Below are 23,331 nucleotides of genomic sequence, written 5' to 3'. Positions count from 1 at the left end.
AAAATTTTCAGGAAAACACACAGTATCTGCATTAGACCATATGTGTATGTGTGTGTGTATTTCAGTCGTTCAGTCTTGTCTGATTCTTTGTAATCCCATGGACTGTAGACTGCCAGGCCCTCTGTCCATGGAATTCTTCAGGCAAGAACGCTGGAGTGGGTAACCATTCCCTTCTCCAGAGGATCTTCCCGACCCAGGGATCAACCCGAGTCTCCTGCATTGCAGGCAGATTCTTTACTGTCTGAGTCACTAGGAACGGCTTAAACCATATAATGAATTTCATTGTCAGCATTCTTTCTACTTGCCAATTCAAAACTTCCCTTTTGTTAATGATACTTCAAGCATCATTGTGAGAAAGAATATTTATTTGGAGGAGCAATCAACAGCTGAAGGAAGAGCCTAAAATCTATGGTTCTTGAGTGATACCCTCCTCTTCTCACATGAAGATCCATCCTGTCTCAGTGAGAGGCACTGAAATTTTGCTGCATCCTGATGGAGAGAAGTGACAGCATTGTGCCTGCAGAGAGCTCTGGGATTGCTTTTCAGCTGTCTCCCATGTCCTTCCGGCACAAAATCCATCCTCCCTGGGTCTGTTTCCTCTACTGTGTTTACCTAAAAGAACTATTAAAAGATAAGGCAGCGGGAACTATTACAGAAAAGCACAATGCAGATGAAGAGCATCGCTATTAATTTCTATTTTTCAGGCAGAGTTGAGCTCGGTATATCACAGTATTCCGCCAGGAACTCTGTATTTAATGGCTTGAAATCTTCATCTTTCTGGAATAGTGAGAAAAATACAGTTCACCTTCAGTTCTCACAAATGAGGTTGCTTTTGTCCTGGTGCGCCTTTCAGAGCATTGCCGGAGAAAACCTTCAAAGTCAACTTTCTGAATGGCTCCCGATTTACATTAATGATCTCCTTCAAAGGAAATGTGCTCCTGTTTTCCTCTCGAATTTTTACACCTTCTTTTTTTTTTTCCCCCTGTAGATCAAACAGTCAGTTGAGACCCACTTCAGCAGCCATGGCAGAAGGGCTGTTCTCTACAGGCCTTCTTCCTCCAGCCAAAGGGAGCTTCAGCTCCACCGGAGCATTCTCACTCAGCATCACTATACGGTTGTCATCTCTGAAGAAAGGCTCGGTGCCGACCCTGGGCTACTAGAAAAAGGTCAGAATCAGGAGTAATTACCAAAGTTGCTTGTCATCTAGTGTAAATACTTCCTGGAATGTGCTACTGTCTTCCTCTAAAAAAATTCACAAGAACAAATTTTTACCCATGATCAACTTTCTTGCACCATAGAAAACTTGGATTCTTTTTTAGCTTCCTCTCCATTCTCCTTTAGCTGCATTTCTTTATTCCTGAAATTATTTTGTTTATATTTTTGCAGTGTTTTGGAGTTACATAGTTCATCTTTAAATGCTGCATAAAAATGTTTATGTTTATGAGCCTGAATACATGTTCTGCCCAGCACCGAACTGCTCCATATTTTAAGAAAATTGCCACTTCATCTGACTGCAAGTAGAATGTGCTGGAAATTGTTTTGAGAAGCCAACTTAAATGTGAATCACAGATTGGCTCTAAATGCGAAAGAAGTGTAGATATTTATCTCACACACTGTTACTAGTCAAGTACTTTTTATTTCTATCATTTGAAGTGAAAAATAAGAGACAGTTTCTTAAATAAGTTATTTGAAAAGGAAGTTGAGTAGATGATGAGGGTCAAAAAGGGCAGTAACAATACAGCTGACAGATCTTGAGTGACTAACCATGTGACATATTGTATTCTGTATTCATGGCCTCATTTACTCCTCACTGAAAGCCTCTGAGTACCCCCAAGAAAAGATACATGCACCCCAATGTTTATTCCAGCATTATTTACAATAGCCAGACATGGAAGCAACTTAAATGTCCATCAGCAGAGACACGGATAAAGAAGATATGGTGCATATATACAATGGAATGTTACTTAGCCATAAAACAGAACACAGTGGTGTCATTTGCAGAGACCTGGATACAGCTAGAGACTGTCACACAGAATTGAATAATTCAGAAAGAGAAAAACAGATTAGTATAATATCGCATGTATGTGGAATCTAGAAAGATGGTGTAGATGAACTTATTTGCAAAGGGGAAACAGAGACACACACATAGAGAACAAATGTAGGGACACCAAGGGGTAAGGGGGGTGGAATTAACTGGGAGATTGGGGTTGACATATATACACTACTACGTATAAAATAGAGAACTAGTGAGAACCTACTGTATAGCACAGGAAACTCTACTTGGTGCTCTGTGTGCGTGCTTAGTCACTCAGTCATGTCCAGCTCTTTTCGACACCGTGGAGTGTAACCTGCCAGGCTCCTTGGTCCATGGGGATTCTCCAGGTAAGAATATTGGAGTGGGTTGCTATGCCCTCCTTCCGGGGGATCTTCCTGATTCAGGGATCAAACCCGGGTCTCCTGCATTGCAGGCTGATTCTTTACCGTCTGAGGCAGCAGGGAAACCCAACAACGTGAAGTGAGTAGCTTATCGCTTCTCCAGGGGATCTTCCCAACCCAAGAATTGAACCAGGGTCTCCTGCATTGCAGGTGGATTCTTTACCAGCTGAGCTACCCAGTAAATGTTCTGTGGTGACCTCAATGGGAAGGAAATCTATAAAAGAATAGATACATGTATCACTGATTCACTTTGCTGCACAGCAGAAACTAACACAACATTATAAGGCAACTATACTCCAATAAATTTAAGAAAGAAATATTCATCCTTCCCCCACTTGCAGAAGAGGAACCCAAGGCTTAGAATAGTTCAGGGATGCACCTTATATCTTAAACTGTGGTGATGGAGGGGCAGGATTTGAACCCCGCAGATTCCAGATCTCACTTCTGTGCTCGTCCTCTTCATCTCCGTGTTGCTCACTCCCTCTTTGACCCCTTTGTTGTTCAGTCACTAAGTTATATCTGACTCTGTGACCCTGTAGACTGCAGCACGCCAGGCTTCCCTGTTGTTCACTATCTCCCAGAGCTTGCTCAAACTCATGTCCATTGAGTCAGTGATGCCATCCAACCAACTCATCCTCTGTCATCCCCTTGCCCTCCTACCTTCAATCTTTCCCAGCATCAGGGTCTTTTCCTGCATTAATCGATCATTTTACAGCTACCAGAACGTAGAGCACTCATTCTCTGTGGGCCAATCAGAGTTTTCTTTTTAGGATGGTACAGTGTGTGTTTGTTTTCCTATTTATCAAAAGGGAGGAGAGGAAAAGTAATTTGAATCAACTGCTGATCTCCATGGTGTTTGCTTCTGGGAGAAAATAGATCCCGGTGCCACAGTAATTTTCATTTGTCATTTCAGTGTCAGCCATCCTGACATCCTCATAGCACATGCTTTTTAATTAGGCCCCCCCTTGCTCTTTAAGGGCTTCCCTTGTGGTTGGTAAAGAATCTGCCTGCAGTGTGGGAGACCTGGGTTTGATCCCTGCTTTGGGAAGATCCCCTGGAGAAGGGAAAGGCTACCCACTCCAGTATTTTGGTCTAGAGAATTCCATGGGCTGTATAGTCCATGGGGTCACAAAGAGTTGGACACAACTGAGACTGAGCGACTTTCACTTTTGCTTTTTAAAATGCTAGTTTACGTTGGTTATGAAAGAGGCTGGGAACACTTAGCCATGATCACCCTTTACCACCTTTTTTTTTTAAACAATGTCGGTGATAAAGTTATAAGCTAGTTCACTAACAAAGCTCCCAGGGGAAAAAGCCTCAAAAGATCTACTTTGATGAAAAGAAAGGACTTAAAAATGTGCAGAATACAGTCCATTAAGACGAGTCTTCAGGAATGCCATTTGCCGGCCTCTGCCCCCAGGAGAAGTATGTTAATCTAAAGCTTTTGGAAGCAAATAAGAAAAGCAAAAGGGAGGTGAAAGATATGGAATATGGAAGCAGCTGGAGACAAAGTTTACAAACCTCACTGAGGTTGGTTCTAAGAAGGACCCATCTGGAGTCTAAAGTCCTTTGGCACCTGATGCAAAGAACTGACTCATTGGAAAAGACCCTGCTGCTGGGCAAGATTGAAGGCAGGAGAAGGGGACGACAGAAGATGAGATGGTTGGATGGCATCACCAACTTGATGGAGGTGAGTTTGAGCAAGCTCCAGGAATTGGTGATGGACAAGGAAGCCTGACATGCTGCAGTCCATGGGGTCGCAAAGAGTCTGACTGAACTGAACTGAACTGAAAGTTCTAAAACATCCATAAATGATATTGTCAGAACACCACTGACCAGAATAGCTGCCAAACTTAAGGAAAGATATAAAGCACTTTGTCTTCTTCTCATCCTATAAATTATTTTAGCCCACCGCTGAACAAGGTGATTGTATTAGCACCACCCTGTGCCACATAAGCTGTGGTCCTGGACTCCTGCAAAGCCTTGACTGTGATAACACAACACTGAAATTCACGTGTTTTCTGCCCCCTCGGTGCTGCTACTCATTGTATATGGACACAACACGGGTTATCTGTGCTTTCAACTTCAATTTCCATTTTATCCACCTGCAAAACAAGGAATATGTCTCTTCTCTCCCTTGATGTCCTTTGGGTCAGTTTTATAAGAAAAAGGAGAATTACTTTGCAGCTTCCAAATACCAAGAAAGTGCAAAGAAAGCCTGAAGGCAATAGAATCTGGCAGCCAGAGGAGCTGCTGGGCACAGTAGCACAAGATAACTAGATGGTGTCACCGGAATTTGTCAGTGTAAATACTGATTTGGCTCGCTTTCCCTACATTTCCTCAGTTTTGAAAACATTCACTGCTTCTTTCTTGCTATTCTTTTGCTTTATATGGTAAGATATTATTCCTGGATAGGCCTCAAGAAAGGGTAGCAATTTCACAAGTAAGGGATATTGTTGGTTCTCCATTTGATTTTGTAGTTTTCATTGTGAGAGCCTGTGCATCGAATACCTGAGATAAAAAATCTCCGTGACCATCATCTAATATGTTTCTGATTATCTAACGTATAGAAAAAAAGCCACTTTTTAAATTGCAGCTTGTTTTCCATGGCCACACATTTAATCTATAGACTGTTTGAATTGAAGCACTTACTGTCAAAAATAATTTCTTGAGATTTAATTCGTGTAAAATTTATTTTGCTCTAGTTTCACATATTCAACTTATGCTTGTCTTACTACATGTACAGCGGCAGAGAGTGGGACCCTAAATTGGCCCCTTTAAACTTCATCTCCCCATGCTAAGCAGCTTGGTGGAAGTGAAAGCAATTGAGAATGATCTGGAGACCTACTCTCCTTATCTTTCTTTTCATCATTTGCTGTTTGCTAACCTGAGATTTGAAAAGATTACTTTAAAAACAAAAGAAGCACTTCTACAAATGCTATTAAGTACCAAGGTGCAGCGTTGACACATTTATAAAACACATTTTTGGTCTTAAGAAAATAAATATAAAACACGTTTTCCCTGTTCTATCCATTTATTCTACCTGCTCTCTAGTCCTGTTTTGACTTTTCCCCCATCATTTTTGCTTATCTCTTTTTTTGTGCCATCCTTTGAAGCACAGGTGGCCTTTTTCAGGGTCCCTTTAAAAAAAAAAAAAAAAACTTTTAAGGCTAGAAATGGATAAAAATTAGGAAAAAATTTAAAAGAGTGCTAGTCCAGGCAGGCAACATTCTACTATTAAGAATAATATGTTCTTAAAGAGTAATATTTGGGCTTCATCTTATATTTAATTACTAATTTAGTAAACATTAATTGGAGGGAAAAGTAAGCAGTCTTAGGTTGAAAATTCAAATATAGGTATTATGTTTTCCCCTGGTTAATTCTGTTCTGTGATATAATAGATATTGGTGATTCTAACCAGAACAACAATAGATCTGTATATATTTGGCCTTGTTCTCTGAGTCTTATCATAGTTTATATATTAAACTAAAGGCAGTAATGATATTTACTTCACAAGAATATGTGGTGAGAATTTAATCACTTTGTCCACACCCATCAGAGTTCTGGGAGGAAACAAAGTAAAGCCCAGCCAATATTTCTCATTCAGTAGTCTGGGAGTGGGGCCCAGAAATTTGTATGTTAAAAACAGACACAGGTAATTCTGATGTGTAGCCTGGTTTGAGGAACACTGTCCTAAGAGATATACTACTGGTTCAAAAAATAGCAATCTTTAGAGTTCATTTTGTAATAAAATGATACAAGAGTGTGCTTGCTATATGCCATTGAACTATTAATAGTGAAGATTTATTGGTATAGTTGTTTATAAGTATTTCAACTTTAAGCTGATTTTGAGGACAGTAAGAGGACAATTGTCTTTACAGATTTATGCCTACGAAACAGCAGACTATGAAACATACACATTTATCGTCCTTTAGCCTCCTACTTTGGAAAAACATATCTTCTGTTTCTGCGTTTGTAAGACCATAGAAGTCTCTGAATATATGTCTCTAAAGGAAAAGATTGAAGGGCCAACCAATTATTCCTTTTCCTAATATCTAGATACTATATAGTAAGTCAGTGCTCTGGTACCTGGAAAAGAATAGTGGCCTAAAAGAGAGCAGGTATTCCCCCAAAAGCTCTTAACCTGTTCCCATGGTGACATCCAAGAAAGGTGTTTTCTAGGAGACTCTGATTCAAGGTACTTCATCACTGGATCAGAATTATTTATGTATATTTGAAGGGTAGAGCATATTTAGCAATTTTCTGCCCACTCTTGAGTATACCCTGCACTTTTGAATTGTGTTGTATCAGATCAGATCAGATCAGATCAGATCACTCGCTCAGTCGTGCCCGACTCTTTGTGACCCCATGAATCGCAGCACGCCAGGCCTCCCTGTCCCTCACCAACTCCCGGAGTTCACTCAGACTCACGTCCATCGAGTCAGTGATGCCATCCAGCCATCTCATCCTCTGTCGTCCCCTTCTCCTCCTGCCCCCAATCCCTCCCAGCATCACAGTCTTTTCCAATGAGTCAACTCTTCGCATGAGGTGGCCAAAGTACTGGAGTTGTGTTGTATAGTCCATGTGAAAAACAAATGCCAACTGCTATCCAAGCTACAGGATTGGAGACTGACTGTCTTATGATTTCAGATTGCTCTTATTTTTGTAACTTGGGGCTTTTATACAGAATGGTCTTTGAAGAACTATAAAAAGCGAAAGACTATATAAATTTTCTTGCCAGCAGTTGACAAACTATGGCCCACTGGCCAAATCTGGCCCAATGCCTATAAACAAAGTTTGATTGGAACACAGCCACTCATTTGTTTTTGTACTGTCTTTGACCATTTTTGTACTATAACAGCAGAGCTAAGTAGTTGCAACAAAGACTATATGGCTCTTAAGGCCTAAAATATTTGTTATTGAGTCCTTTACAGAAAATGTTTGCTGACCTGTGGATCTAGACTAATGCTATGTCATTTGATCTCATGATGGTGGTTAAACTCAAGGACTGAGATAGATTAGGTTTTTAACTTAACTCAAACCTCATTGAAAAAGGATTTGATGGTTTATTGTCAAACATATAATAATAAGATTACTAAGATGGAAGTTTAAAAGTAGGGCTCAAACTGGATATTCCTCTTAGCTACCATAATTTGAGCCTAATTTTGGCTTGAGCTGCCAAGTACCCAGCTTGGCAACAGGGGAAAGAGTAGAGAGAGGTTTTGCTCTCGGGAAGAAGGGGACACTGTAGTGCCTCCCCTTGATCTCTGACATGTCCAGATAGTACATTTAAAACAACTTTTTCAAAAGGGTTATTAAGTTGATGATGTTATGTATGGTCAAGGGCTAGAGCAACATTTGTATTGCAGACGAAGAGGATGTGAGCTGAGTGTGACATGACAGCATGACATAATTAAAACATCTCTAAGAAGAGACAGGATTAATACTGTGATAAATAGTATTTATCGATATTTGTGTTGATACGTTTGCTATATTGTGTTATAGAGATGATATTTTAAATAATATTACTACAGCTTTCCCCCCACTAAGAAGGACACTGTAATTTTCCCAGCTATGTTCTTGGGATGTACTATTAAAGATACAGTTAGCAGAGCAAGATGTTACTACTGCTTAATGTTGTGGAAAATGTATTTAAAAAAGGAAAAGCCCATTTCCTTCCCTGTTTATAATTTCATAGTTTCTTCCCTCCCATAAATTTATTTACATTCACCTGTACTCTTAAAAATGTCCAACACATCCATGTAGCATTTGAAATTTAGTGTCATTTTGAAGGTTTATTTATAATGGCTACTTGCCAAAAGCTGTTTCTGCCGGTTGTGTGGAAAAAAACAAGTACTGCAGATCAATCTTAACTTTTGTAATGGAAAATGTATTTCAGATTTTTCTTTAGTTTATTTGTATTCAAAAAGAAGCCATAAGGAAGTTGAGATTTCAATCAAGTAAGAAGAGCCTAACCACAATAATTGCTTTCTTGGGGAGGGTAGTGGACTGTGGTAATTAAAGAGAATAAGCTGTGGAGTAAGACTGAACCTGGGGTGGAGTCCCTAGGGTTATCTTAATGGTTACACTACCCTGGACAAGTTGGCCTCTCAAAGCCCTCGTTTTTCTCTTCTGAAATGGATTGTTTTGAGACTGTTCTGAGAATGGCATGTGGTAGGCACTCCAAAAATGGGAGATAATATTGCTACTGCTGCCAGGAACTAGATACAGAAAGGAGATCATGAAGATTCCTTTGTGGAGAGGTACGTTAAAGGGGGGCTTCCCTGATGGCTCAGTGATAAAGAATCTGCCTGCAATGCAGGAGACATGGGTTTGATCCCTGGTCAGGAAGATGCCCTGGAGAAGGAAATGGCAACCCACTCCAGTATTCTTGACTGGGAAATCCCATGGACAGAGGAACCTCGTGGGCTACAGTCCATAGGGTTGCAGAGTCGGACACAACTTACTAGTAGCAGAAAGGTGCTTGCTGCTACTGGAAATTTTGCATTAAAATCTCCCTATTAAGTCCTATTCAAGTCTCCTTCCCAACTTAATATTTTTTCATGAATTATCTGGGTTGTTAACCCTCCTGAAATTCTGACACATGGTTTCCTGGATCATTTCATTAGGAAAAACAACCTCACTTCTAAAAATATTTGTCAACTCCTTGAGATCAGGAACCCTGTCTGCTCAGCTCATCACATAGAACTATGCCCTCCACATAGGGGCACATGATAAATATTTATTAGAATACATAAATAAATAAAGATGAAATAGTACAGTTGAGCCCCTTACATAGTGAACTACCTTAGACTTTCACATTAAAACTTAATTCTTCAGCCTTTCATTTTTATGTAACTTTAAAGGAACATTGATATTCTACTCATGTTCAAATCTGCTCATATAACAAAAATAATGCAACCACAACTGTGGTAGGAGATAAAGCTAATACTTTATACATCAAACAATTCTAGACTGTTGAGGTTTTTAATGCCTGTGTCTGTTTTTCAGTTTTCCCCTTCCTTGGATTTCAAGACTCCTCTGACATATTTAGGGGTGTTCCTCAACCTGTTGTTTTTGCAGGAAGGGCAGATGTGTTTAGTTCTAAACATGTGCAGGCTCAGGTGCCTTGAGATTTTCACATAAATGTACTTAGCAGAGACTGGAGGTCAGGCTGGAGATGTAGATGTGTGGGCTATCTGCTTAGAGATGATAACTGATTCATTGAAGGTTTAATAGTCCATAAAACAGAGGAACACACAGAGTTACCTAAAGCTGCTCTCCAGTAAAGGACACGGAAAAGTAAGCTTATATCTTTTGCTGCTCATGACTGTAGAGAGCATTAAAGGTGAAAATCCCTATCATGTCATTTAGGTCCTGTCGGTGAGTTCTTAGCATTGTGTGAAACATTCACTTCTAGTCCCTTGCTTTGAAAAGCATCATATGACCCAAGATTTTTACAGCATGTACGTCTCTAAAGGAAAAGAAAGTCACCATCAAATTCTCTTTCCTAGCATTCAGGTACTATTTAGTAAATCATTGTTTTAGTTCATAGAATGAATAGTGGCCTAAGAGAGAATAAATATTTTCCAAAAGTTTTAAGCTTGCACCCAGGGTAGAGTCTAAGTAGTATGTAGTTCGGGAGACTCTGATGCAGAGTATATTTTATCTTTGGCTTGGAATTATTTATGTATACTCGAGGAGGCATATTTCTACAGTTGTAGTACAAACCAAGAACTGTAGCAGGAACAAGAAAATAGATTGCTCCAATTGAAAAGACCATTTCTGGGAGGCCTGCAAGTAGTTGGGCCAATATTTTTGTATCCCCACTGTTTAAAGGTCGCTTGAGTACAGGATTTATTTGTAGTAACCCTAGAAGGCCCAGGACCTGTTGAAGGATGAACATTGTATCAATCAGACTTACCCAGCAATGGAATAGCCCAGCTCAAAGAGTAGGAAGTTTTGATGGAATAAGAGCAAAGCAGGAATGCTGCAGAGGGCTTGCTTTATCACTCAGGAGAATGCATAAAATCAGCTTCAAAGCCTTTTTCAAATCTTTAGTTTGGGGATGAGCTCTAACACTCATACACACAAAATCAGAGGAAGCAGGACAATATTTTTTTAATTGGAGTATAATTGGTTTACAATGTTGTGTTAGTTTCTGCTGTACAACATGAATCAGGTAATATGTATACATATATCCCCTCCCTCTTGAGCCTCCCTCCCACCACCCCCATCCCACCCCTCTAGGTCATCACGGAGCACCAAGCTGAGCTCCTGTGCTATACAGCAGCTTCCCACTAGCCATCTATCTACACACTGCAGTAGTGTATATATTTCAATGCTACTGTCTCGATTCTTCCCTATTCTAGATTATCCCTATTCAATCATTCCCTGGAATGCTATTCTCTTCGACCCTCTCCTTCCCACTGTGTCCACAAGTCAAGACAAGATTTTAAACCTCTATTATTCTAGAATTCCTTTTCTTTAGTCTTTGCCTTTAGTCTCCTGTCCTCTGGCAGAAGAGAGGAACAGGAAGCTAAGATGGAGCGAAGAAACGTGGACCCAAAGGCCGAACTGGAAGTGGTCCCTTTAGGCTGGGGGTGCAGGTTGACAGCAGATGCTTCTTCTGCTTTACAATTTGAGAGCCTAATGAACTCATTCCTTTTCCCCTCCAGCCCCATACCAGCACCCCTGCTGCCTTCCTGAGTTTAATATGCACTAGGACTGTTCAGCAGGAAGACAGAAGAGGAAAGGTCACATTTGAAAGGCACAGTGTTTCGCTTTGTCGGTATTTTGCCTGGAATGCACTTGACATACGTTTTTTATTAGGCAAGTAATAGGTTTTGGACGGTATCAGAAGCGCTTCTGTGCCCTGAGTTAATCAAACTAGTAAAGAAAAGAAACTGAATCAAAGAAATGGCATAGGGCTGCACTGTTCTATTTTATTGTATCATGACACATAGTAATTGTGTGTTCGGGTTTATTGTTATTTTCCTCATCGCTCATAGAATTACTGATGTATTTACTCCCAAACAGAATGTGTTCCTTAATTGGCAGGGGAGCGCTCAAGGAATGTTTATTTAACCTTAACTTTGGTTGAATTGTTTATACTACAGGGATCCGAGTTCAATTTACTTTAGTTTTGGGAAAAAAAAAAAACAAAAAACCTTTCTTATTTATAGAAGCTGAGTTATGAGTGATCTCCCCACTCTGATGTTTCCTTTACCCTCCACTGTGCAAAGGGAACAAAAAGCCACTGTCTCATTTTTACTCCAAAGAAACTAAACTACTTCCTTAAGTGGGTTAGTTCTTTCAATTGAAATGGTAACCAGATGTTTACTGAAATCCCTAGCATTTCTCCTTCAAGCCTACTTTCTTTCTAATTGTTTGATCTTTTTAAGTTTCATAGAAACCAGATTGGGTATTTGGGTTTTCCATAGCTGGGAAATGTTTAATGCCGCTTTGAAGATCCTTTGTACTGTTACTTTAAATGCACTTTCTTCTGCTTCTACTTTTTTAAAAAGATGCAGCATGGAACTTTTATCAGGTAATTTGTTACAGGTCCTTGTTCTCTTCATATTTCTTTAGAGTTGAAAATACTGGGGGATTTTTTGTTTGTTTGAAAATTTAGACTTTTTTGTTTGATTTTGCCACAGACTAAACTGTGCTTTAAATGACAGGTTGAATTTGTAAAAACAAATATTCGTATCATATTTAGATGGAGAAAGACTCCAGGAAGGAAAACAAACTCCTTCATATGGGACCTTTCAAGAGACAGAGTGTGTGGAATTTGGAGACTTCAGACATAGTGTGTTTCTATGCTAGTGCGTTAGCAGATTTAGCTGCTTGAAATATTTTAGACCTTGTCCTCAAACTGGTAGGAGTTTGGGAGCATGGAACCAGATTTTCAGGGCTGCCTCTCAATTTTTTTTTTTTTTTTGAAATTTGGAAAAATTTTATCTGATAAAGGATTAATATGCAAAATATACACATAACTCATGAAACTCAACATTGAAGAAACCAACTCAAAAAATAAACAGAGGACCTTATATCACTTTTACTTTCTACTCTCATTGTTATAAATATTGTTGAAACATCCCAAGTCACTTCCTCTTTAATTACTGTTTCCCTCTGGATATCCTGTATGGTTTCTATCTTATTTTTAGCTAAAGTTATTTCCTGTTAACAGATTCTCTTTGCAGAAGTCAAAACCAGTTTGGGAAACAAAGACTCAAGGGAAAGGAGATTTTTTTCCCCCTCTTGGTAATCTCTCTCTATTTAATCCTCAGTAATCAGACTTGCACCACACCACACTCTACCTTCCCCAATTATCCTTTCAGAATTTGCCAAGAAACTCCATTTTGTTACAAATCCAGCCACTATATTTATGATTGCAATATTTTTGGTAGAAGAGCAGATTTGAGCATGAGTAGAATATAAACTAAACTTTAATGTAAATTCACTGAGATAATTTCTTAATGTCCTTGATCTTGCTCTAGCAGAGTTTCCCAAACTTGGTGAAAAGTATGAACCAGTGGAATAAACACTTGTCCTAGTACTGAATGGGTGCATTAGGGTCCACCATTTTCTTACAAACTCTTTTCTCTCTTCAGTTCAGTTCAGTTCAGTTCAGTCGCTCAGTCATGTCCGACTCTTTGCGACCCCACGAACCACAGCACGCCAGGCCTCCCTGTCCATCACCAACTCCCGGAGTCCACCCAAACCCATGTCCATTGTGTCAGTGATGCCATCCAGCCATCTCATCCTCTGTCGTCCCCTTCTCCTCCTGCCCTCAATCTTTCCCAGCATCAGGGTCTTTTCAAATGAGTCAGCTCTCTGCATCAGGTGGCCAAAGTATTGGAGTTTCAGCTTCAACATCAGTCCCTCCAATGAACACCCAGGACTGATCTCCTTTAGGATGGACTGGTTGTATCTCCTTGCAGTCCAAGGGACTCTCAAGAGTCTTCTCCAACACCACAGTTCAAAAGCATCATTCTTCAGTGCTCAGCTTTCTTTATAGTCCAACTCTCGCATCCATACATGACTACTGGAAAAACCATAGCCTTAACTAAATGGACATTTGTTGGCAAAGTAATGTCTCTGCTTTTTAATATGCTGTCTAGATTGGTCATAACTTTCCTTCCAAGGAGTAAGCATCTTTTAATTTCATGGCTGCAATCACCATCTGCAGTGATTTTGGAGCCCAGAAAAATAAAGTCAGCCACTGTTTCCCCATCTATTTGCCATGAAGTGATGGGACTAGATGCCATGATCTTAGTTTTCTGAATGTTGCGCTTTAAGCCAACTTTTTCACTCTCCTCTTTCACTTTTATCAAGAAGCTCTTTTGTTCCTCCTCACTTTCTGCCATAAGGGTGGTGTCATCTGCATATCTGAGGTTATTGATATTTCTCCCAGAAATCTTGATTCCAGCTTCTGCTTCCTCCAGCCCAGCATTTCTCATGATGTACTCTGCTTATAAGTTAAATAAGCAGGGTGACAATATACAGCCTTGACGTACTCCTTTTCCTATTTGGAACCAGTCTGTTTTTTCATGCCCAGTTCTAACTGTTGCTTCCTGACCTGTATACAGGTTTCTCAAGAGGCAGGTCAGGTGGTCTGGTATTCCCATCTCTTAATTTCCTTAATTGTGCCTTGCCTGCTTCTCCCACCTTCCTGTCCCATCCTTCTTTATGTTCTTCCAGATGAGAGTTTTCTCCAATATGTTTATCCCTAGTCATCTTATTTTCCACGTGACTTGATACTCCCTCAAAGAAACGTTTCTACTCTATGGATTGAAAAATTGCTTCTGGAAAACAAATTAGCAGCTGCTGGAGGCTGGAGTTGGTGTTCAAAGGGGACAAACTTCCAGTCATAAATAAATTCTGGAGATGTATTATATAACATGGTAACTGTAGTTAGTGTAGTAGTAATGTTAGTCACTCAGTGGTGTCGAACTCTTTTCGACCCCATAGACTGTAGTCCACCAGGCTCTTCTGTCCATAGAATTCTCCAAGCAAGAATGCTGAGTAGGTTGCCATTACTTCTTCAGAGGATATTCCTGACCCAGGGTTCGAACCCAGGGCTCCTGCATTGCAGGCAGATTCTTTACCATCTAAGCCATGGTGACTATAGTTAATAATACTATATTGTATATTTGAAAGTTGTTAAGACAGTATATTGTAAAGGTTCTCATTACCAAAAAAAAAAAAAAAAAAGGTATAATTCTGTGTGTGGTTACAGATCTCAACTAGATTTATTGTGGTTATTATTATTTAATATGCACAGATGTGTGCACGCACACATACTATAAATACATATATATGGCTTCCTGGTAGCTCAGCTGGTAAAGAATCCTTCTACATTGTGGGAGACCTGGGCTTGATCTTTGGGTTGGGAAGATCCCCTGGAGAAGGGAATGGCTACCCACTCCAGTATTCTGGCCTGGAAAATTCAATGGACTGTACAGTCCATGGGGTTTCAAAGAGTCGGACACAATTGAGCAACTTCTACTATATATCAGGAAGTTCAGTCACTCAGTTGTGTCCAACTCTTTGTGACCCCATGGACTGCAGCACTCCAGGCTTCCCTGTCCATCACAAACTCCTAGAGTTTGCTCAGATTTATGTCCTTCAGGTCGGTGATGCCATCCAACCATCTCATCCTCTGTCTCCCCTTCTCCTGAATTCAATCTTTCCCAGCATCAGGGTCTTTTCCAATGAGTCAGTTCTTCTCATCAGGTGGCCAAAGTATTAGAGTTTCAGCTTCAGCATCAGTCCTTACAATGAATATTTAGGACTGATTTCCTTTATGATGGACTGGTTGGATCTCCTTGCAGTCCAAGGAATTCTCAAGAGTCTTCTCCAACACCACAGTTCAAAAGCATAAATTCTTTGGCGCTCAGCTTTTTTATAGTCCAACTCTCACATCCATACATGACTACTGGAAAAACCATAACTTTGACTACATGAACCTTTGTTGGCAAAGTGATGTATCTGCTTTTTAATAAGCTGTCTAGATTGGTTATAGTTTTTTTTCCAAGGAGCAAGCATCTTTTAATTTTATGGCTGCAATCACCATCTGCAGTAATTTTGAATGTTGAGTTTTAAGCCAGATTTTTCACTCTCCTCTTTCACTTTCATTAAGAGGCTTTTAGTTCCTCTTCACTTTCTGCCATAAGAGTGGTGTCATCTGCATATCTGAGGTTATTTCTCTCAGCAATCTTGATTCCAGTTTGTGCTTCATCCAACCGTGCATTTCATGGGATATACTCTGCATATAAGTTATATAAGCAGGGTGACAGTATACAGCTTTAACGTACTTCTTTCGCAATTCGGAACCAGTCTATTGTTTCATGTCCGGTTCTAACTGTTGCTTCTTGACCTGCATATAGATTTCTCAGGAGGAAAGTAAGGTGGTCTCATATTCCCATCTCTTTCAGAATTTTCCCCAGTGTATTGTGATCCACGCAGACAAAGGCTTTGGCATAATCAATAAAGCAGAAGTAGATGTTTTTCTGGAATTCTCTTGCTTTTTCTATGATCTAACGGATGTTGGCAGTTTGATCTCTGGTTCCTCTGCTTTTTCTAAATCCAGCTTGGACATCTGGAAGTTCACAGTTCATACACACACACAACCCCACACATACATGCTTCCCCAGTGGCTCAGTGATAAAGAATCTGCCTGCAATGCAGGAGGATTCCTTGGGTCAGAAAATCCCCTGGAGGAGGGCATGACAACCCACTCCAGTATTCTTGCCTGGAGAATCCTATGGACAGAGGAGCTTGGCGTGCTGCCATCCATGGATTACAAAAAGTTGGACATGACTGAAGTGACTAAGCACATAGCATATATATGTGCTTAGTAGATATATGTATGGAGAGAGAGAGAGAGAATATCATGTTGTACACACTGAATTAACATGATGTTAGATGTCACTTATATCTCAAGAAAGTTTCTCTGGGGATAACCTAAAAATAATGTTGAATCCTAATCTGTCACCTATAGGCAGAGTCTTGAGAAAGCATTGCTTTTCCTAGTACCTGATAGATGTTTTCATTTGTATGTCCCTGGACCTCGATATGTATAAATGGTGGATAATGCATGATGCTTCCATTCTCTGGGAATGTTTTTCTTAACTAGTAATGCTGACTGTGAGCCCTCAGCCTTGTAGACTCTAAAGCTTATCATCAGATCCTCTCTCTCCTTCACCATAACACACAACAGACACCACACCCTGTGATATGCCTTCTCAGCCATGACTCCACACTCCTTACAGTTCCTGTGCCTCCCTTGTGCCATCACAGTAACAATTACTCTCCCAGATGCTGGTCTCTTCCTTATATTATACATCTTCACCACAGATGCCAGTTAATTTTATTTTTATTTTTTAAATATTTCATTTTGATCTCCAATATTCCCAGTTTTTTTTTACAAGGTTTATTTATTTATTTATTTTCATTTTTGGACTCACCCTGCAGTATGTGGGATCTTAGTTCCCTGACCAGATTTCGAACCCACACCCGCTGCATTGGAAGGCAGAATCTTAACCACTATACCACCAGGGAAGTCCCACAAGTGCCAGTTTAATATTCCGTAAGCACAGCTCTGCTCCCGTCAGTTCCCTCTGGAGAAGTGTTCAATGATTTTTATGTCTGCAATCCATTCCAGTACTCTTGCCTGGAAAACCCCATGGGCAGAGGAGCCTGGTAGGCTGCCGTCTATGGGGTCACTAAGAGTCCGACATGACTTAGCGACTTCACTTTCACTTTTCACTTTTATGCATTGGAGAAGGAAATGGCAACCCACTCCAGTGTTCTTGCCTGGAGAATCCCAGGGACAGGGGAGCCTGGTGGGCTGCCATCTATGGGATCGCACAGAGTCGGACACGATTGAAGTGACTTAGCAGCAGCAGCAGTAAGCAGAATGCAGGTCAGGAAGCAACAGTTAGAACTGGACATAGAACAAGAGACCGGTTCCAAATAGGAAAAGGAGTACGTCAAGGCTGTATATTGTCACCCTGCTTATTTAACTTACATGCAGAGTACATCATGAGAAACGCTGGGCTGGAAGAAGCACAGGCTGGAATCAAGATTTCTGGGAGAAATATCAATAACCTCAGATATGCAGATGACACCACCCTTATGGCAGAAAGTGAAGAGGAACTAAAGAGCCTCTTGATGAAAGTGAAAGAAGAGAGTGACAAGGTTGGCTTAAAGCTCAACATTCAGAAAACGAAGATCATGGCTTCTGGTCCCATCACTTCATGGCAAATAGATGGGGAAACAGTGGGGACAGTGTCAGACTTTATTTTGGGGGGCTCCAAAATCACTGCAGATGGTGATTGCAGCCATGAAATTAAAAGACGCTTACTCCTTGGAAGGAAAGTTATGACCAACCTAGATAGCATATTAAAGAGCAGAGACATTACTTTGCCAACAAAGGTCTGTCTAGTCAGGGCTATGGTTTTTCCAGTAGTCATGTATGGATGTGAGAGTTGGACTGTGAAGAAAGCTGAGTGCTGAAGAATTGATGCTTTTGAACTGTGGTGTTGGAGAAGACTCTTGAGAGTCCCTTGGACTGCAAGGAGATCCAACCAGTCCATTCTAAAGGAGATCAGTCCTGGGTGTTCATTGGAGGGACTGATGCTGAAGCTGAAACTCCAATACTTTGGCCACCTCATTCAAAGAGTTGACTCATTGAAAAAGACTCTGATGCTGGGAGGGATTGGGGGCAGGAGGAGAAGGAGACGACAGAGGATGAGATGGCTGGATGTCATCACCAACTTGATGGACATGAGTTTGAGTAAACTCCGAGAGTTGGTGATGGACAGGGAGGCCTGGTATGCTGCAATTCATGGAGTCGCAAAGAGTCGGACACGACTGAGCGACTGAACTGAAGCAGAATGCAAATTTCTTAGCCCAACATTCTGCACTTCCCATGCCATGGAGTTGGATACCTCCATACCCCTGCGATAGCATGGCTCTCAGGCTTGTTCCTACACTTGAATTACCTAGGAAATGTAGAAATTAAAGAAGCCAATGCCCAGGCCCCACTTAGAAAATTTTGTCAGAATTGCGGGGTCAGAGAGTTGGATTTGTACATCACTTTAAAAAGAAAATCTTAACTTTATTGGCCTAAAGTTCTTATTTTACCTGAGTTCTTTTTTAAAAATTTATTTTACTGAAGCACAGTTGATTTACAATGTTGTGTTAATCTCTACTGTACAGCAGTGATTCAGTTATGTATACATACTTTCTTATTCTTTTTCCATTAGAGTTTATCACAGGATATTGAATATAGTTCCCTGTGCTATATAGTAAGACCTTGTTGTTTATCTATTCCTTTTATAGTAGTTTATATCTGCTAATCTCAAACTCCCAATCCATCCCTCCCTGCCCCCGAAACCTGTACCTCAAGTCTGTTGTCTTATGTGTGAGTTTATTTCTACTTTGTAGATAAGTTCATATGTGTCATATTTTACATTATGCAATAAGTGATATCATATGATATTTGTCTTTCTGACTTACTTCACTTAGTATACTAATCTCTAGGTCCATCCATCTTGCTACAAATGACATTATTTTATTCTTTTTATGGCAGAGTAATGTTCCATTGTCTATATGTACCACTTCTTTATCTGTTCATCTGCTGATGGACATTCATGTTGTTTCCATATCTTGGCTGTTGCAAACAGCACTGCAGTGAACACAGGGGTGCATGTATCTTTTTTGAATTATAGTTTTCTCTGGATATCAGGCATCAGGTTTTTTTTTAAAGTATCCCAGGGAAGATCCCCTGCAGAAGGGATAGGCTACCCACTCCAGTATTCTTGAGCTTCCCTTATGGCTCAGCTTGTAAAGAATCTGCTTGAAATGCGGGAGACCTGGGTTTGATCCCCAGGTTGGGAAGATCCCCTGGAGAAGGGAAAGTCTACCCACTCCAGTATTCTGGCCTAGAGAATTCCATAGACTGTATAGACCATGGGGTTGCAAAGAGTCAGACATGACTGAGCGGCTTTCACGTTAAGGTGATATTAATGTATGGGTGGGATGGAGAACCACTTTGATTAACCTACTCACCTCTGCCTGATCCCATTGCAAAGCTTTCTACTTTGCAGTGTTATTTAGACTTGTATCCTAGAATTTCCTCCTTTCTACCATTTCTTGAAATCCAAATGAATATCTAAACTCACCCATAGTGTCATTTGCTCAGTTTTGTATCCGACTCTTTGCAACCCCATGGACCATGGCCTGCCATGCTCCTCTGTCTATGGGATTCTCCAGGCAAGAACACTGGAGTGGGTTGCCAAAATTAACCCATAAATTCCCCTCAAACTCAAAATTATAAACAAGTTAACTAAGGCCTCATCACTCGTTATTCCTACACCTCTGATGCCTAGTTTATACTTGTGTTTTATTTTTTAATAATTTTTGTCTGTTAATCTCATCTCCCCTTCTATATGATAAACTTCTTGTAGAACAGGGAGTATTTTATTCATCTGTTTATTCTTTATACTGTGCCTAGGACAGTGTCTTGTATATACCTAGTAGGTACACAATCAAATGAATAAGCCATTGAAAAAATAAACCTGTAAATATATTAATAACAGAGCTGAATACTTCAGACATTCAAGCATCATTTGCTTCTTTGAAGTTTAGAGAAAAAATAGTGAGTGCTTTGTAGGAAATAACTATTATAGAGCTAAATGAAATGTGCTTTGGGCTGTGTCTGTCAACTGAAGAACAGATCTCACAGGCCCACTGCCTCTAGGGAAAGTTCCCTGTAACCTTGTATCAGAGGGGTCAAGTCAGTGATGTCTATGTTTCCAAAGAAAGACGAATTCTGCTAATAAGTTAATAATAGCCTTTAATAATAATAAAAACTCTTTCCAGCTCTTTCACTAAGGAAAAATATGAAAATCATATGTGAATCTCATCATCTGTGCAACAAAATGATCTATTTAGAGCCGGGAACTTTAGGAATTTAAAAAATCCACTTAGCATTCCATCTTGTTATCAGAGTGACCAAACAAGTGATTAAAGGGCGTAGAGGGCAAAGATGTCTCTTAGCCTGCCTTGACTCTCTAATTGTTCACTCTGTATTTTATACTTACCAGAAGGTAAAGAGACTCTTTGCCTGAATGTTTAAGGAATGTATTTTTGGCAAAACTTGACCATAATATCTGCTGATTTGCTAGAACTATGATTCTCAAATTTTGTGTGTATCAGAATTGTCTGGAAGGTTTGGTAAATCACAGATTGCTGGGCCCTACTCTCAGTTGATCTGATTCAGTAAGAATGTGGAGGTGAGTTGAGAAATAATAAGTCGCCAGGTAATGCTAATGTACTGTCCAGGACCACTTGTTGAAAACTAGTGTCCTAGGTCATTCTTTATTACAGATTTTCAGTCTTTCTTCCAGAAGCACAAAGATATTCTGCCTATTTGCCCTTTTAAGTATTTAATGGCCAAACTGTTTCCCATTTGCCTCCATGGGACCCCAAATCAATCTTTTACCTTGGTGAGAAGCCCTTCCAAAATTTATATAGATGCTAAGCCCATTAATTGTGAGTCAACATGCAAAGCTTAATTATTTGCAGTCAAGCCCAGTGACACCGTTTTAAAAGAATAGGAACAAGTAGCTGAATTTACACTGTCTTTGGACATGATGGGCTTGCTTGAAGATAGTGAAATCAAGGTAAAAATATGGACAGATGATTTATTCTAAATGGTAATTATATGCACCCAAAGAGAAGCACTTAGCTGTCACCTAGGGCCAGACGTCCTGGAACGTGAAGTCAAGTGGGCCTTAGGAAGCATAACTATGAAAGAAGCTAGTGGAGGTGATGGAATTCCAGCTGAGCTATTTCAGTTCTAAAAGATGCTGCTGTTAATGTGCTATACTCAATATGCCAGCAAATTTGGAAAACTCAGTAGTGGCCACAGGACTAGAAAAGGTCAGTTTTCATTCCTATTGCAAAGAAGGGCAATGCCGAAGAATGCTCAAACTACGGCACAATTACACTCATCTCACACGCTAGCAAAGTAATGCTCAAAATTCTCCAAGCTAAGCTTCAACAGTACGTGAGCTGAGAACTTCCACGTGTTCAAGCCAGTTTTAGAAAAGGCAGAGGAACCAGAGATCAAATTGCCAACATCTGTTGGATAATAGAAAAATTAAGAGAATTCCAAAAAAATATCTACTTCTGCTTTACTGATTACACCAAAGCCTTTGACTGTGTAGATCACAACAAACTGGAAAATTCTTAAAAGAGATGGGAATAGCAGACCACCTTACCTGCCTCCTGAGAAATCTGTATGCAGGTCAAGGAGCAACAGTTAGAACCGGACATGGAACAACAGACTGGTTGCAAATTGGGAAAGGAGTACATTAAAGCTGTATATTGTAACCCTGCTTATTTAACTTATATGCAGAGTACCTCATGAGAAATGAGGGGCTGGATGAAGTACAAGCTGGAATCAAGATTACCAGGGGAAATATCAATAACCTCAGATACGCAGATGACAGCACCCTTATGGCAGAAAGTGATGAGGAACTAAAGAGCCTCTTGATGAAAGTGAAAAAGGAGAGTGAAAAAGCTGGCTTAAAACTCAGCATTCAAAAAATGAAGATCATGGTATCTGTCCCATCACTTCATGGCAAATAGATGGGGAAACAATGAAAACAAGGACAGACTTTATTTTTAGGGGCTCCAAAATCACTGCAGATGGTGACTACAGCCATGAAATTGAAAGATGCTTGCTCCCTGGAAGAAAAGCTATGACCAATCTAGACAGTTTATTAAAAAGCAGAGACATTAGTTTGCCAACAAAGGTCCATCTAGTCAAAGTTATGGTTTTTCCAGTGGTCATGTATGGATATGAGAGTTGGACTGTGAAGAAAGCTGAGTGCTGAAGAATTGATGCTTTTGAGCTGTGGTGTTGGAGAAGACTCCTGAGAGTCCCTTGGACTGCAAGGAGATCCAACAGTCCAGTCCATCCTAAAGGAAATCAGTCCTAAATATTCATTGGAAGGACTGATGCTGAAGCTGAAACTAATACTTTGGCCACCTGATACGAAGAACTGACTCATATGAAAAAAAACCCTGATTCCGGGAAAGATTGAAGGCAGGAGGAGAAGGGGAAAACAGAGGATGAGATTGTTGGATGTCATCACCAACTCAATGGACATGAGTTTGTGCAAGCTCCAGGAGTTCGTGATGGGCAGGGAAGCCTGGTGTACTGCAGTCTGTGGGGTCGCAAAGAGTCGGAAATGATTGAGTGACTGAACTGAAGGATAAGCAAGATAGTACTGTGGAAAAGAGGAATTTTGGCTTGGGTTTCTATGTCTTTGTGAAACCATGACTAAATTACTTAATTAAGTTCTTAGATTCCTTTCATTTTACATAAAATGAAGATTTTTGGATTAGATATACTACCTGTGGCAGATTCATTTTGATATATCGCAAAACCAATACAATATTGTAAAGTTAAATAAAATAAAATTTAAAAAAAATAAATAAAAATAAAAAATAACAATGCAAAAAAAAAATGTAAAAAGAATAATAAAGAATGAGAGAGATTACCTAAAATGCCAACAAAGACATACTTCTTTACAAGTTTTTTCTACATTTTATACAATTTTCTAGTTTGATTTTTTTTTAGCATACTGTTATGTCAGAAATACACTCCATAGAAACTTGGTATATATTATTTCAGAGGCTACTTAACATTATATTACTGGATGTATGTAATATTTATTGATTGTTCTTAATCTTTCCCATATTGTTAGGTATTTATGATTTTTCTAATGTTTTGCTATTATAAATAATGCCCTCAGAAAATTATTCTATGGAAGTGTGGTATGGAAATCCAAGTTCACAGCTGGAGTATAA

General features: G+C 39.9%; 1 protein-coding gene across 4 annotated transcripts in view; it reads left to right on the top strand.

Moving 5' to 3' along the window:
* Nucleotides 1-23,331, top strand: part of CPED1 (cadherin like and PC-esterase domain containing 1) — a 328,240-nt gene that overhangs the window by 36,720 nt on the left and 268,189 nt on the right. For 3 of the 4 annotated variants that reach the window (XR_003510710.1, XM_027539149.1, XM_027539150.1), the window contains one exon: nt 989-1,166. The exons of the other annotated variant lie outside the window; for it this stretch is intronic. Coding sequence is in view for 2 of the 3 variants with exons in the window: in XM_027539149.1 (XP_027394950.1) it covers nt 989-1,166 (178 nt within the window). In the remaining variant the exon portion in view is untranslated. The remainder of the gene's footprint in view (nt 1-988; nt 1,167-23,331) is intronic. 4 annotated transcript variants of the gene reach the window in all.

Source organism: Bos indicus x Bos taurus, chromosome 4 (genome assembly GCF_003369695.1).
Source record: "Bos indicus x Bos taurus breed Angus x Brahman F1 hybrid chromosome 4, Bos_hybrid_MaternalHap_v2.0, whole genome shotgun sequence".
Taxonomy (NCBI): domain Eukaryota; kingdom Metazoa; phylum Chordata; class Mammalia; order Artiodactyla; family Bovidae; genus Bos; species Bos indicus x Bos taurus.
The sequence above is the reverse complement of the archived record's forward strand: the minus strand, read 5'-3'. Positions and strand labels throughout refer to the sequence as shown.